This window comes from Pararge aegeria, chromosome 2 (genome assembly GCF_905163445.1).
Source record: "Pararge aegeria chromosome 2, ilParAegt1.1, whole genome shotgun sequence".
Taxonomy (NCBI): domain Eukaryota; kingdom Metazoa; phylum Arthropoda; class Insecta; order Lepidoptera; family Nymphalidae; genus Pararge; species Pararge aegeria.
The window spans coordinates 9,717,594-9,733,494 of NC_053181.1; the positions used below are offsets into that span (position 1 = coordinate 9,717,594).

The 15,901-nt window shown below is 39.1% G+C and overlaps 1 protein-coding gene across 1 annotated transcript; it reads left to right on the plus strand.

Annotated features, from left to right (window-relative positions):
• Positions 1 to 2,776: 2,776 nt before the first annotated feature.
• On the plus strand, positions 2,777 to 14,520 carry LOC120630393. The gene is made up of 3 exons (XM_039899619.1): positions 2,777 to 4,694; positions 13,990 to 14,061; positions 14,402 to 14,520. The coding sequence occupies exons 1-3, from the start codon at positions 2,777 to 2,779 to the stop codon at positions 14,518 to 14,520; spliced, it is 2,109 nt and encodes a 702-aa protein (XP_039755553.1).
• The last annotated feature ends 1,381 nt before the right edge of the window (positions 14,521 to 15,901 follow it).

The following is a 15,901-nucleotide window of genomic DNA, read 5'->3' on the forward strand; positions in this document are numbered from 1 at the left end:
CACTAAACTCAGTTCCTTGATATTTAATTTATAGTTTTATTAATTTATCCTGTGTACAGATAGTATCAAATATCTTGTAGAAACTTTTTTGATCAAACTTTTTTCTACTTACGAAATATTTTTAACACTTAAGAATTTTTTACAATATTCGGTTAATTAACGACGATGGTAAAGTTCCTGATTGTTCAATGCGCTAAAAATCATTATCTCAAATGGCTACTTACGAATCGTACAAAATTACTAGCAGTTCTCCGCCAACCTTCTACTTTTGATGAGTAAATTTTCACCTATATTTGCATTCTATATTTCATCCGATGTTCTACAAAGATCCCCCGACCAAACAGTTTTGGCGCATTTGAAAAAAACTGGGTACACATAAAACCTGTATATTTGGGTACCTCACGAGCTCACTGAAAGAAACCTAATGAACCGTGTACTTATTTGTGATTCTTTATTACGACGTAATGAAATCGAAGCATTTTTGAACAAGCTGATAACTGGTGATGAGAAGTGGATCATGTACGACAAGAACTTGCGAAAAAGGTCGTGGTCAAAGGCCGGTTAGGCTTTACAGACTGTGGCGAAACCCGGGTTAACTCGCAACAAGGTGATTCTGTTTGTGGTGGTGGAATTGGAAGGGCATTATTCATTTTGAGCTTTTACCACCAGGCAAAACCATCGATTCTGAACTCTACTGTGAATAGCTGATGAGATTAAAGCAAGAAGTTGACTAGAGAAAGCGGCCGGAATTAATCAACAGAAGGGGTGTGGTTTTTCATTATGATAACGCTAGACCTCACACTTCTTTAGCCTCTCAGTAAAAATTAAGAGAGTTTGGCTGGGAGGTGTTAATGCATCCGCCGTATAGTCCTGACCTTGCACCTTCAGATTTCCAACTGTTTCGGTCTCTTCAGAATTGTTTAGGTAGTGTCAGGTTAGCATCACGAGAGGACTGCCAAAACTACTTGTCGCGGTTTTTTGATAAAAAGTTATCGAATAAAATGGTACCTACATAAATAGTTAAATGTAAATAAACAATATTAAAAAATGTTTTTAATTTTCTTAAAAAATGCAGAGAAACTTTTTCCCCAACCTAATATTAAGCGATGTAAACCAAGTTCGATCTCCAGCACGCATCACTGACTTTTCGTAGTTATGTGCGTTTTTAATTAAAGCAATTTAAATATCACTTGCTTTAACGTGAGGAAGCCTGTATGCCTGAGAGTTCTCCATAATTTTCTCAACGGCATGTGAAGTTCACCACTTGCACTCCGCACTTGGCCAGCGCGGCCTAAATCCAGAAATGATGAAGATGATGAAAATTTATATTTCTAACTCACAACGACTTATAGCCCTTCGACTGAGTCAGACTGTGCTACCAATTAGACTACATCGTTCTCACGTTAATGTTTCACGTTTACATATTTTACATAAGACAAAGACATCAAAGACGTTTCTAGATTATTGAAGCGTTACTAGCTAACCCAATAACTTGTGCACTTCTGAACGTCTCAAGGGTCGACTTGGCTTCAAGAGTTTGCATCTCCTTCCTATCTACTATGAGTTACCAATGTATATTGAATATTGTAAGTTAATGCACGAAAATAATACATTATAATAAGTATATATTGTATTGCCTAGGAAAGTTTAAAATGGGCTTCTGTAAATAGTGTACCCCACCTGTTCGTTTTCTTTTTAGTTTTCCTAATCCTAAGGTTGCCTGGCAGAGATCGCTACTTAGCGATAAGGCCGCCTTTTGTATCCTGCTTCATTCTTCATGTGTTTGTTCTTTTTTTGTCTCGGTTTTCTGAGTGGTGTACAAATAAAGAGTATAAATAAATGAATCCTGCTTGTAGTCAATATAGTGCAAGTTAGTGAACTAAATGGCATATCGAAACCAAACTAAATTGACATATCTAAAAATAGTGCAAACCTTTGCACTATGTTTATAGTCGGAATAGGACAACAGTATTTTTAGGCAATTGTGTTTAGATTAAGAGCACTATCTATACTACTAATATATAAATCTATAGAGTTTTTTACGGTTGTTCCGTTAAAACTATTAAACTATACATCCGATTGAATTGAAATTTTGCATCCATGTAAAGGATACATTGACGTAATGGATAGGCTAACTTTTTTATAAGTGTAAATCTCCGAAGTGTATAGCGGGGGCGTTAATGATTAGAAAAAATCATAAAAAAAACTAAATTTTGAATTTTAACTCTTTTAAACATGAAATTTGGACAGAATTTTTTTGGGCTATGTTACGAGCAAACAAGAATGTATTGAATGGAGTTTAAATCACAAAATCGGTTACGGGGGTGCTAAAGAAAAAAAATTAAAAGTTTATACTAAAATTCCCACAGACTTAAAATTTAATAAAAGTTTCATGTTTGTTAAATTAAGGTCACGTAAAATTTTAGCCCTAGAGGAGATTGTGGGGCGTTAAAATTATTTATATAATTATAATTGTTGATAACATCCTGAAGGTTTTTTTTATAGTACATAAAATACATTTATACTATATACATATATTTATATTTATACTGTATACATTTTATACTATATGGTGGTAGTAGGGACTTCCCTGGACAAGCTTGGCCACCAAATGCTTTAATAGGTACTACTACTAAAACTTTAAATGCGGAAGAGTCTATGTAAGATTTGCAGTCAATGATTGCAACTATCTATAATTTCCAAATAATACTAATTGAGGGGAAATGGGTTTGTACAGTTGTGCTGCATTTGATGATAGGTTTTGATCCGTGTTGTCATGGCGCCAGGCGTCTCGATTTGGAGAGCAGCGGGATCCGAAGCACGGTGCACCGCTGGCCGACCGCAGGTAGTAGGGGGCCCAATTAGTAGGTTAGCCACCTATGAAAGGCTGCCCCGCCACCTCGCGAAAAATCCTGGGATGGCCTTCATCGTGCCGGTTGGCGACCGGAGAGAGGTCCCGATGGCGATTCCCAGGGGGGTTCGGGCGTCCCCGCGGTCTCCAGTCGAGTCTACCATCAGCGTCGCGGTGACGAAGATCATGGTATCTAAAATGCTGCATCTCGTACAACTTCCAATTCCCCTACCTATCCACTACCCCCACATAATAATGAAGCGTAACAGAAAAAGAAGTAAGGTTACACAGCGGCTGCACTACCTCTCATTCACAGTGCACCTCTCTAACATTCGAGGACTGCACTCCAATCTCTACGCGGTTCATCACCATCTTGAGACCTCTAAGCCGCATATGCTTTTCCTTACGGAGACGCAAATAGTCAGTCCTGCAGATGTAGGATACCTGCAGTACCCCGGGTACTCGCTTGAGCACAATTTTAAACCTCGCGCAGGGGTCTGCATGTACGTTCGAGACAACATCTGCTGCCAACGTCTCCGTAATTTGGAGGTACCAAACTTCTCTGTTCTGTGGTGCTTGGTAGATACGGGTTTAGAGCGTACGATTTATGCGTGCGTCTATCGTTCGCATAGCGGCGACCAGGAGACCACTCAGCTGTTCAACTATCTCTGCGAAAGGGCAGATACCGTTCAGCGTCGGTATCCGACTGCTAGGCTTGTATTTCTGGGGGATTTTAATGCCCACCACCAAGGTTGGCTATACCCGTACCAGAAAACCGATCATGCTGGGAGAGAGGCGCGCAAATTTGCATTATCGTTAGATCTCTCTCAGCTCGTTCACGTAGCCACGCGGATACCTGATGTTAACGGTCATACACCCAATTGTTGGGACCTTCTGCTAACAACCGACCCAGACAGTTTTTCGGTGTCAGTTTCAGCTCCCTTAGGTACTTCCGACCACTGTCTGGTGAAGTCTGTATCTAACTACTACCCTCCCGCCTCTGATTCCACTGTTAAGAGACGAGTGTGGCGATACAGGTTGGCAGATTGGGATGAGATGCGTCATTTCTTTGCATCCTATCCTTGGCGGCAAATTTGTTTCTCTTCCAAAGACCCTTCGAGCTGTGAGAAAGCTATATCAGGCGTGATACGTCAGGCAATGGAGTTCTTCATACCATTCTCTGACATATCACTAGCTGGCAAAACTCCCCCGTGGTACAACGCTGAATGTGCCAGTGCAGAGGCACGAAAACAGTCTGCGTTTGTAGCTTGGGCGGATGCTCGTGCTCATAAGGCTTTGGACGTCAGGGATAAGAAAAAAGAATTCAATATTGCCGCCAAATCCTACAAGCGGGTCCTCAAAAAGTCTCGCTTCGGCCGCACCAATCGCATTGGACGTAAACTAGCTGCTCTTCCCAGTGGTAGTAAAGCTTTCTGGTCACTCGCGAAGTCGGTCGAGGCAAACTTTTGTCGTTCTTCGCTGCCGCCCTTGCAGAAACCTGACGGGTCATTGGCAGTGTCTGCAGCAGAAAAAGCAAATCTCCTTGCATCTCTGTTTGCGGAAAACTCGCGTCTGGATGCTGGAAGTACCCCCCCACCGCGCCTTCTACCGTGCGACTCAGTCATGTCTGAGGTCCATATACACCAGCACGAGGTCTTAAAAGCACTTCGCAACCTTGACGTGAGTAAAGCCAGTGGCCCAGATGGTATATCTGCAGTTGTCCTGCGGAACTGTGCTCCTGAGTTGTCTCCTGTGCTGACACGCTTGTTTCGACTCTCTCTAAATTCTGCTCAAGTCCCAAAATCTTGGAAGATTGCGAATGTGCAGCCAGTACCCAAGAAAGGTAGTCGTGCGGACCCGGCCAATTACAGACCTATTGCCATCACGTCCATACTCTGTAAAACTATGGAACGTGTACTCAATAAGCTCCTCTCATACCTAGAAGGAAACGATCTTATATCAGACCGACAGTATGGTTTCCGTAAGAACCGGTCTACTGGTGATCTTCTAGTGTATGCCACTCATACATGGGGCGAAGCCATTGAGAAACACGGTGAGGCACTTGCTGTCTCTCTGGATATCTCCAAGGCTTTTGATCGGGTCTGGCACGGCGGCCTTCTCAGTAAGCTTTCTGCTTACGGAATACCTGCTGGCCTTTGCAGCTGGATATCTGATTTTTTGAGGGAACGGTCTTTTCGAGTGGTTGTTGATGGCCACTCTTCTGACCTCATGGCTGTCAATGCCGGTGTTCCTCAGGGATCTGTCCTCTCCGCTACTCTCTTTCTGCTACACATCAACGATCTTTTGAATCCCAATCTTTTTGGGTACGCTGATGACAGCACCGTTACGGAGAGGTACTTGTCCAGCCCTAGGGCCAGTGCTAATGATATCCTTGAGCATAGAGAGTCCTTGGTGGAGCGTATTAACTTGACTCTAAAAGAGGTGTCTGATTGGGGTGACGCCAATTTGGTTAAGTTCAATGCTGCCAAGACGCAGTCGTGTTTATTTTCCGCAAAAAAGAGCCCTTTCACCTTGGCTCCCACTTTCCGGGGTGTATCCGTACCAATTACGGCCGACCATATTATCCGACCATATTGAGCTCTTGGGTGTCAACATCTCATCCAATCTCAATTTTGGCAAATGCATCGAGTCCAAAGCCAAAGTGGCAGCTAAAAAACTTGGTATCCTCAATAAGGTTAGGCGGTACTTCACGCCAGGTCAACGCCTCGCACTGTACCAGGCTCAAGTGCGAACCTGCATGGAGTACTGTAGTCACCTGTGGGGTGGCTCTGCCAAGTACCAACATGAAGCTTTGGATTCGGTGGATCGTCGCGCCAGGAGAATTATAGGCGACAATTCGTTAACGCAGGCGAAACTACATAGTCTCCAGCACCGACGCAATGTTGCCTGTTTATCGGTTTTTTACCGGATATACTTCGGTGAGTGTGCTCAGGAACTTCACAATCTTGTTCCCCCTTCCCCGTTTTACCACAGAACAGCGAGACACCGAGAGCGGTGGCATCCTTATGTGGTTGATATCCCATCAACACGCACGAAACGTTTTTTATCCACGTTTCTGATACGTGCCGCTAAGATGTGGAACGCCCTCCCGGTAACTGTGTTTCCTGCCACGTATAATTTAAGTACCTTCAAGGCTAGAGTGAATAGGCTTTTTCTAGGCAAGCGTGCTCCAACCTAGACCTCATCATTGCTTTCTAACGGGCATGATTGTCGTCAAACGCTGGCCTATCGTTAAAAAAAAAAAAAAAAAAAAAAATACTGGTTGCCTCTGGAAGTAGGAGGGACATCTTTAGTGCTAAAATACATATCTATATAATATATAAAAATTTTATGTTGGTTTGTGTACGCTTCAAAAACTCAAAAAGTTTTGCAATTTTCAAGAAAATTTAGCATGATATATAACACGCATCAAGGATTGTTTTTATCTACTTTTCTCAACCATTCAATCACAATGTGCCACAGCGAAGCGTGGCAGGGTATAACTAGTTATCTTATATTTAAATCAGTCATATTATCGTAGGAAGTAACATAAGTCATACGATGCATCTATGAGATGTAGTGTACCTACATCTCCGAATGTCCCAATAGATTTGCGGCTGTAACAGAGTTTGCACCTTAACTCGTTGTACTGTATTAATACTGCTGCACTACATATATATTTCCACTTAAGCGCTTGTAAAAATATATATGTAGTGTTCAGTGTGCCTAGCGAAAAAGGGTATTAATATTTGTTTTGGCAAATTCATTATAAGACAGCAATAAAGTAGCGTCGAATATACAAGCTCTTATCATCTCCATTTACAAGAGAGTACGTTTGCTCAGCAGTGGGACTGCAATAAGCTAAGAATGATGATTTAGAGCAGAGGTTTCCAACCTTATCAAGCCACTTTAGTGATTGTCACCGCGCTCTAACCTAGCTAGTTAAAATAGAAATAGAGGTACTTGTTAGTTAGATAGATAGGCGCAAAAAATAAAACATCGATAGTTAAGAAAATAATAAAAACATAATACATAATAAACTTCAACATGGAATTAAGAAAATTGAACTACCCTAACAATGTGATGGCTGAGCTTGATGATCGCGACACAATTTTTCAAAGTTTGGGACAAACTGTGACAACGCTGCACAAAACTATCAAAAAATATTTAGATTTTTTTTAAATGCAGTAGTAGCGCCTCGCGGTGTAGGTACGTAAAAGGGCATCCTCAAACGAACCTATCTTCTAAATTTAAATATTATCATGGGGTTTTCATACAGTATTTCAGCAACATTTCACCCCTATAGATATATGTTACTGCCTGTCTATTGCCCTCTTTTATCCTGTCGACCTAATCTTCTATACCTTCCTGTCAAACATCTATCAGAATCGGTCCAACGGTTAGGTAAAAAATGTGGAAATTCTTTTTCTTCTGTTAAAAGTACTTTCAGTTGCATTCTATTTTGGGTATTTTGTCATAATAAATGGACAGTTATAATTTTGTAAAGATTTAATTTAAATATACTACTGTCGTAGTCAGTGGTCAAGTGCACTTTCCATATTTCAAGTTGTAAGACAATATATGGCTGTCACAGTAGTAAGTAGATTATTGAGGCATCGCCGAGAATAGAGCCACGATAACCGAATATCTGCGTCCCAATAGAATTGCAGCTTGACTACCAGAGTTTGCATCTCTGTTCACTGTACTGCACAAACATTCAAAGGAAATTGTAGGACTGTAAATTAGACAGAAGGTAAACTTCTCAAAGCGTATCGGTGCCTTACCGTTATATAGGTTACAGATACCTATAGTAAACATTATCTTGAGTTACACGCTTTAAACTATTCTATTACTTAATTCATGGATGGTTTAACTTACCTACCGTTCCATTAATTCTGCATTTGGATTATTTCGCCCTTTACGCATGTAATAGTGAAATCTATAATTAACGTCATAAATCTATAAAGTTTGTTTGTTTATATGTATAATCCAATTATCGAGAAAGACTATAATAGGCTTTTTCTATATTATAACATAACGGTTCGACAAATAGGAGCAAATCATCTCTCCTAGAGCTTCCCCTGCGTTAGCATTATTTCTATCTTTTAAGGTTAACTGAGATTTTTTAACAGTAAATTCAGGATTTACAATGTTCTGTTTAAACCCACTCTTGATAAGAAGTTGAACAGTCTAATCATTTGTCACGAGCCACATATTCGCATGCAATTACAGTAAACCACTACACGTTAAGTAAATCTTAAGTGCTCGTTTTAAATGACACCAATAGTTCTTTTGACACCGCCTCAAAGTTTTTGTTTTTGATTGTCGGTAGTATTGTATTATCCTACTACTTTATTGCTTTACGTACGAATACAAAATGCACACGTCAACATTGATGTATATCCGTTTACAACCAAGCTGTCCGGGGAATTACCCGATTTCAAGTTACAATATAACTATACTATACTAACTATACAACAATGTTGCCCGTTGATTGGGCGTGTAGTAATATTGCAATAACTTGCAGTAAGTCCGTACATGCAAAGTACGCGTTGTATTGATGTGGCTGTTTACTAGGGAACTGTCTTGGGAATACGAATAACTCCGGATACAGGGGAATTCTGAACCCTTAGCTGATTTCTACGCTCAAAGGTGGGTTTTGATTTTCGAAACTCTGTTACATCAGAGTAAAAGCAAATTGATAGATGCATCTTCTTTGAAAGTTCAAATTTGTTGATTCGTTAAACAAGCGCTCTTATCTTAGCAGAATAAAAAACAAAATAATTTTCATCTCTTAAACGAGTGGCTTTAGGTTCATTTTGCTTGGCCGTTACAGGGTTTCGATTCCGCGATTGCGAGCATACAAACCTTTTTCTAAGCGAACTACTTAAGATCTACGAAACCGTGCGGCCTGCAGTTTGCCCTTTATGCTCCTACCTATTTATTAAGTAAAAAATGAACTTTCTAAATTTAGTATGTAATAATCAGATTGTTAGCAATGGTATTTGGCCGTCCATACTTAAGAATTGCACTGTATAAAGAAGAGGTGTAGTAGTTGATTTCTTTGTCGTGAAGTCGTGGTAAATAACTAAACTAAAACTCGCAGTGTAGAGAATATTGAGAACATTGAATATTTTGGCTATGTAGGTTTTCTTGAAAACTTAATGTAGGGAGACTATGATAAACTGATGCTCGATACTCTCTAATTAGGAAATATATAAGTGTCTGGGTGGCCACTGATTCAGCAGGGAGCCGCATCAGTGGCCACCCGTACAACGGACGGTGCAGGCCAACCAAGTATGGAGACAGGCCCAGGAAAAGAGAGTGCCTTGTAATAAAAAAACGTGTTTTTTTCGTGTTTGACATCTCCATTTTTGGTATTGTCTGTAAAATCCTTGATTTCGTAAGAAATCAATATAGACTACTCATACTCGTACTTTGTCCTAGACAAATGAACTGTCGCACGATTTTTCGAAACATAAACAAGCGCAGACTCAGGTGAGGTGATAAAGACAGTAATATATTCCCCACCGCAGAAAAAAATACAGAGAAAGGACAGTAATAAAAAGGATAGGTAAGGTTCAGTAATGGTTTAGATAAACCATTACTGGTATTATCATTATTTTGACCCATTAGAGGCCCAATACAGAGGACGTAGTGTAAGTTTTTTTAAAACTTCTACCCTTTCAATAGTGTGAAAGTTAACAACGATTTTTATGGAATCGAAAGAGCGCCATCTAGTTACAATACTGGGAAACAGAATTGTCACTAGATCTCACACTAGGCACTCAATGTGCGGGTCTCCTCTCAGAATAAGAAGGGTTCGGTCCCTAACTCCACAATGTTGGCTAAGTACGGACCTTTGAGAATATTGTTGGCAACTTTTTTTAAATAAAATAAAAAAATATACTACGACAATACACACATAGCCATCTAGCCCCTAAGTAAGCATAGCTTGTGTTATGGGTACTAAGATAACTGATGAATAATTATATGAATATATACATAAATACTTATAATATACTAGCTGTTGCCCGCGACTTCGTCTGCGTTTGATTTTGTTTTTAAAGTATTCAGTATCGCTAAGTTTTAAATGAGTATAGTAGTATATATATAACATGTGACTGCCAATTAATTATAGACAAATAATTTGCAATAAAATAAAATTGTGACTATAATTAAAGATCTAAGCTATCCTATCTCTTAAGTTGGACCAGACCGCTCACGGTGAGCCAATTTAATTTTAAATCGGTTAAGTAGTTTAGGAGTCCATCGCGGACAAACATCGTGACAGGAGATTTATATATATTAAGATAGATAAACACCCAGACACTGAAAAAGATTCATGTTCATCACACAAACATTGTCCAGTTGTGGGAGTCGAACCCACGGCCTTGGCTCAGAAAGCAGGGTCGCTGCCCACTGCGCCAATCGGCCGTCAAATTGTGTGTAGCTGATTAACCCTAATGATTTTAACAGCGTAACGCGGGCTTGTGTGTCGGAATGAGGCTCTGCCAGGAAGAGTTTGAACCCTAGGGCTCGAAGAAGCAAAGGGATAGTCGTCCTGAGGGCGCCTCATGTGAGGCCGAACCTCGGCTCAGGCGGCGATTGGAGTGAAAGAGTTATGGGCGGTGATTAGTCCGAACGCTTCCGAGAACGTGGTGAGAGCCCACGTCCGGATCATGTTAGAAGTCGGGGACCTCGTCTACGCCGGCGAAGACGCTGTGCAGAGGTTGATTGTGTGTGTGTTCTGATAGGGAGCATTGTCAGTAGTAAACTGATCAGGGTATTGTTGGCAACCCTTCACCATTAATGCAAGTGTTATTAAATTTTATAAATAACAACGCACGTAACTAAAAAAATAGACTTAGTGTGCCGGTGGAAGTCCTAACCAGTAGGCTAACACCACTTTACAATAACTGTATTACATTACAATACATAGGTACTTGCAATATGCAAAGCGCAACTCGTAAGTCGGTTATTGATGTATATCTGTTTACAAGCGTACTGTCTCGGGAGTACCCCGTCGTGCTGGACGTCCGGTCACAATCTGCATAACAATGCTGCCCGCAGTTTGTGCTTCAGATGGATGGTAATTGGCTCTAATCATAATTCATGCCTTAATGAAGTGAGATGGCTATTGCTTAAATATTATCAAGCAACAGAGTACTGTTTCTCTGTGACATTTTAATCTAAACAAACTCGTAACTACAATATATAAACCTCACAGTGTGACCTACGAGATCCTGCTGAATTTAAACCTGTCTTTATGGATCTATGTCCTATATCGTAGGTATGCGAGGTTAGTTATTTGCATCTTACAGCGGTAACTCTGTGAATGTGGCCACTGAGAAGTTCTTAACTATCATGCGTGTTCCAGGATATGAGCTACAAAAGCAATCTACATCTCTCTCACAGAATTAAGAATATACAGAAACCGTGAATACAACTAGTATTGAAGCATCAAACACCACTCCAATTTAGTAGTGTTTTCGAACAAACGGTTAGTCCCTTCGTATGGTACGGTTAGCAGATGACAGTAATTATTTTACATAAAATGGGAAAATGGGAAATGTTTTTGCACTAGCAACATTCCGCAGGTTTATAGTAAGACGTAAGCAATTCACTGTTTTTGGAGATAATGCACAGCATAAAATAATGAATGAGGATGCTGTATGTTTTCAATTCAATGATCTTTATCATGCTAATTCTCAAGTAGGCATAACGGTTCACCTTTACAGAGGCTGTTTCAGGAATAGCGGGGATAGCTAAGTAGCGGGCGGATTTCGAACCACGGCACGCACCTCGCATTTTACAATATCACTTGCTTTTTGTGTATATGAAAATATCATAAGGAAAACTGCATGCGTGAGAGCTTCCCAAAGTGTTCTCGAAGACATGCTAAGTCCACCGAACCTCCTTTCATTGTTTGAGGAACCGTGCCCTACATCGAATCAACTCATTACCGAATGAGTTGATTCGATGATGAAACTGTAATATATTTAAGTTTATTTAGATTGTCTTAAGGTAATAGATATATACTAAAATATAACTTAAAACAAATATTATATTTCTTCGCAATAAAAACAATATTTGAAATAGAAAATCATTGTCATCATGCTGGCCTAGTGCGGATTGGTATAGTTCACATTTAAGAACCTTATGGAGAATTCTCGGGTATTTTAAAAACTAAAGTAATACTTTATTGATTTAGTTATACTCTTTATTTGCACAAAACTACAAGTTAAAGGAACAAAAGCCCAATAGAAAAACAAAGATATTAGCAGAATACAATTATTTTAGTTGCTTAAATAAAAAGATTGCACATAACTCCGACTAGTTAGAGGTGCGTGCCGAGGATCGAACTCTGTCTACTCGAAAAGGGGATATCATCCCATTACCCACTACTGGGCACGGGTCTCTTCTCACAATGAGAAGGGGTTAAAGCCGTTAGTCCACCACGCCGGCCCTGTGCGGATTGGTGGACTCCACATATCTTTAAGATCATTATTGAACATAGAACTCTCAGGCGTGCGAGTTTCCTCAAGATGTATTCCTTCACCGTTGAAGCAAGTGATATTTGAGTTATTTAAAACGCAAATACCTTTCGAATTCGAACTCGGCCACCCAGTAAAAGCCAAGGATAAGTCGAGGTCCTACCCACTGTGCTATCATCGCTTTGGGTATATCTTCATTAAATGTAATTAATAAAATATGTTTAATTTAAAAGTTGACTCTGGACTCAAGACCTTATGTATGTGACAACTAATCACTTCAATTAAGTTTACGTTGACGGTAAAAAAAAAAAAACTAAATTCTAATAAGAAACAAATTTCACCAGACCCTTTTTTAAGGCTCACAAAATATTTTAAAACTGAATTATTATTTGCAGAGGTAATCGTATTCCCGTAACTCTATTGTTATGCGTTATTTTTCAGCTGCAAATTCACTTTTCAAAAGGAAAAGTGGTTTATTGTGTTCTTAAACAAAGTTATTCAGCGCACTTCGCAGGCATATTGTGTGGAGGCATTGTTCCCCGGGCCAGGTGTTGCCCTTATCCATTCACCTAAAATAACCCTATGAATGTCAAAATTACTTAACTTTATTTACCTCTTTTAAGCGCATTGTTGTACGGAAAAGTGTGAACCAACAATAAAAAAGTTACAATAGCATATAGGAATCTTTACTATCTTTACAAATATTATAAATACCAAATTGTAAACGTTTGTTCGTTATTCAAACACACTTTGCCCAAAAAAGGAACTCCCTGACGCAGTGGTCAGCGCTGCGGTCTTAAATGAGGAATTGATAACGTCTGAATAAACTCTGATGCGGAACACCAAAAAATATAAACTTCTTCAGCTTATCATACAAGGTAAAGTGGCAGGCAGATGAAGGACTGGCCGGAGAATAATATCATGGCTCAAAAATCATTATATAGAGCAGCGGTGTCCAAAGTAGAGATAGCCCTAATGATTGCCCACCTTCGTAAGGAGACGGCACCGTAAGAAGAAGAGTAATTTCTGATTTGGTCTGATTGCATGTAAGGAACACGTCCTCCATTAAGCCGCCCTGGGCCCATCGATCTGAGTCGTAGGTGTTTAACCTCGCTTTTCAGACAGGAACTTAGCCATCGGTGGCGAAAATAAAAAGGACTTCCCCGGGTGAGCTCTGTCACAAAAAAATCTACTACTATAGTAGTAGTAGATTTTTGATACAATAAGGCATAAATTTAACTTACGAACTTGAAATGGGCCAAGGATAAATTTTGTCCCAAAGACAGCAAAAGTAGTTCCCAGGATATTTAAAAAAAAGGAAGTATTATAATATTATAATATAACCATATGGTTGCAAAGGAATACCTTGCATATAGATCTAGCTCTGCCTATGCAAAAGTTCTATAGGATACCCTTTCTCCCGGGTAACCTAACGGTACCCGCAACATAAACAAAAAGCCGAAATCACGCGGAACAAGGCGCTTCAAGCATCTACCTTATTTTATTATTAGAAGTAAAATTATTCAAATCTTATCTTCATCTAGTCTTTGTTAATATGTTCTATCTCCGAATTTAGTTAATCAAATGTGGCGAGAGCTAGGTTGTAATTATTTTGTAAAACGACCATGCTGTATATTTTAGATAATGTTTATCCAATGTCTGGCAAATTGCGTACTTACAGCGCTCGCTGCAGCGAATCGCTCGTGACCACAGGTAATTAAGCTTTTAAAGTTGAATCTGATACCTAATTGATCAGCCACTAAAATACGCGGCTTTTATGTGCGTACGAAAGTGCTACTTGCGTAAAAACAATATTAACGTAAACATTAATAAGGCTATATAAAATATAGTAAAGGCAATATTATGCCTTGTTATGTGGCGATTCACATGCTAGTAAACGGCATGTGAAAGTAACTGGCACAATGTGGTGACATTTGCAAACTAAACCTGCATGCAATTTAAATTCTTGCATTCCTATTAAGCCTGTTGCAACCGCCCCGCGACCTTTTTCCTCACAGTGCCAGTAAATAAAAGAAATGTAAATTTTGTGCAGATACTCGCTTGCCAGATACAGACATGCCAGTTAAAGTGTACACGAAAGTAGACGGCATGTTTAAGGAGCTGGTATACAAGTATGCCAGCTACAGGCTGGTGGGTATTCACAAGGTATGATGCAAAATTCGTGACACTCAACATGTTTGGCAAAGTTGTACACGATAATTGCACGCAGCATTCGATAATATAGGCATGCGTAGACGTGACAATTCTGTGTCTACTTTGGTTACTATGTTGCTCAAAAAGAGACGTGATATTTAAGAGAGAAAATACGTATTTACAATAAACATTTTTTCGTAAAATAAATGAGGTTAAAACTCCATAACTTCAATAATAGGAAACAAAGGATAGGAAATGTTTGCTTTAGAATAAGAAATGCACAACCTCGATATCACAATTCACTCGCAAGAAAATAAATAAGTCATGATCAGTATTCGAGGTTTTTTTTTTAAATGACACGAACCATAGTTATATACAAATTAAGTTAAAATTAATAAAATTAGTTCGCCATCAAACTAAATATGAATATATTCTTCTTTTCCTTCTATTTTAAGAATGTTTTTAACGAAAAAATCGCAGATGCCTCATGAACAAACTCTTTTGATTTGAGTTTATGACAATGTTTGAAATGCCATGACACAAAGTTGTTATTATTGGGACCTAAAACATAATAGATTTTGCAGGAAACCCATAAAAACATATAAAAAATTTGCATCTCAATAACACAGACATGAATATTTAAAAATTTGATAATATTTGCATGATTTATTCACGTTGATTTAGTGTTTTTCATGTCATGCCAAACCAATTTAGTTTTACAACTTTCCATTTTAAATTTTATTAGGTGCGCTATCAAATTTTGATAGCAATGTTGTACAATTTTTACGAATAATTAAATGAAACTGGATGTAATAAAATTCATTAAGTCCAGTTCCACAAAAAAAAAATTGTTCCGTCTGTACAGAACTTATAATATTAGGTAGTTTAAGGAACATTGAGCTCAATTGTTTATAGACGGACAGAAACCGCTTTTATAATATTATCGTTATCATCTTTATCAGCCTTCTGCAATCACCCATTTCTGATTACTGGCATCCTCTCGCATAGGAGAGAAATTTATAGCTTAAGCCCACGCTGTTCTAATGCGGTTTAATGAGCTTCAACGATAATATTATACGAGATTTCATGTATAAAGCCTCAAGTTCCAAGTTCATTGGATGCAATTAGTCCGAAAGAAACAATTAATAATTAGGGAGGTAACAGCTATTGTTCGCACACAGCGTCCGCATTTTTGAAGTTTTTAAAACACTCCCGGAAATCCGTTGTTTTTCTAGGCTTAAAAGTACTCTGGGCACTTTTAAGCCCGGGATACGTCTTACACATTTACGTCAGTCACCAGGACAACCACATTACATACAACGTAGAAAAGTACTCAAACCACTACACCATCGAAGTTCGAACAAGTCACGCTCTTAATGAAATCGTAAATTAACACTCG

Excerpts from the sequence above, each read along its gene's own strand:
- LOC120630393 (XM_039899619.1), top strand. The coding sequence starts at position 2,777 with ATGGCGCCAGGCGTCTCGATTTGGAGAGCAGCGGGATCCGAAGCACGG. Across the intron at positions 4,695-13,989 it reads GCAGCCAGTACCCAAGAAAG|ATAATGTTTATCCAATGTCT; the intron begins GTAGTCGTGCGG and ends TGTATATTTTAG. Across the intron at positions 14,062-14,401 it reads CGAATCGCTCGTGACCACAG|ATACTCGCTTGCCAGATACA; the intron begins GTAATTAAGCTT and ends AATTTTGTGCAG.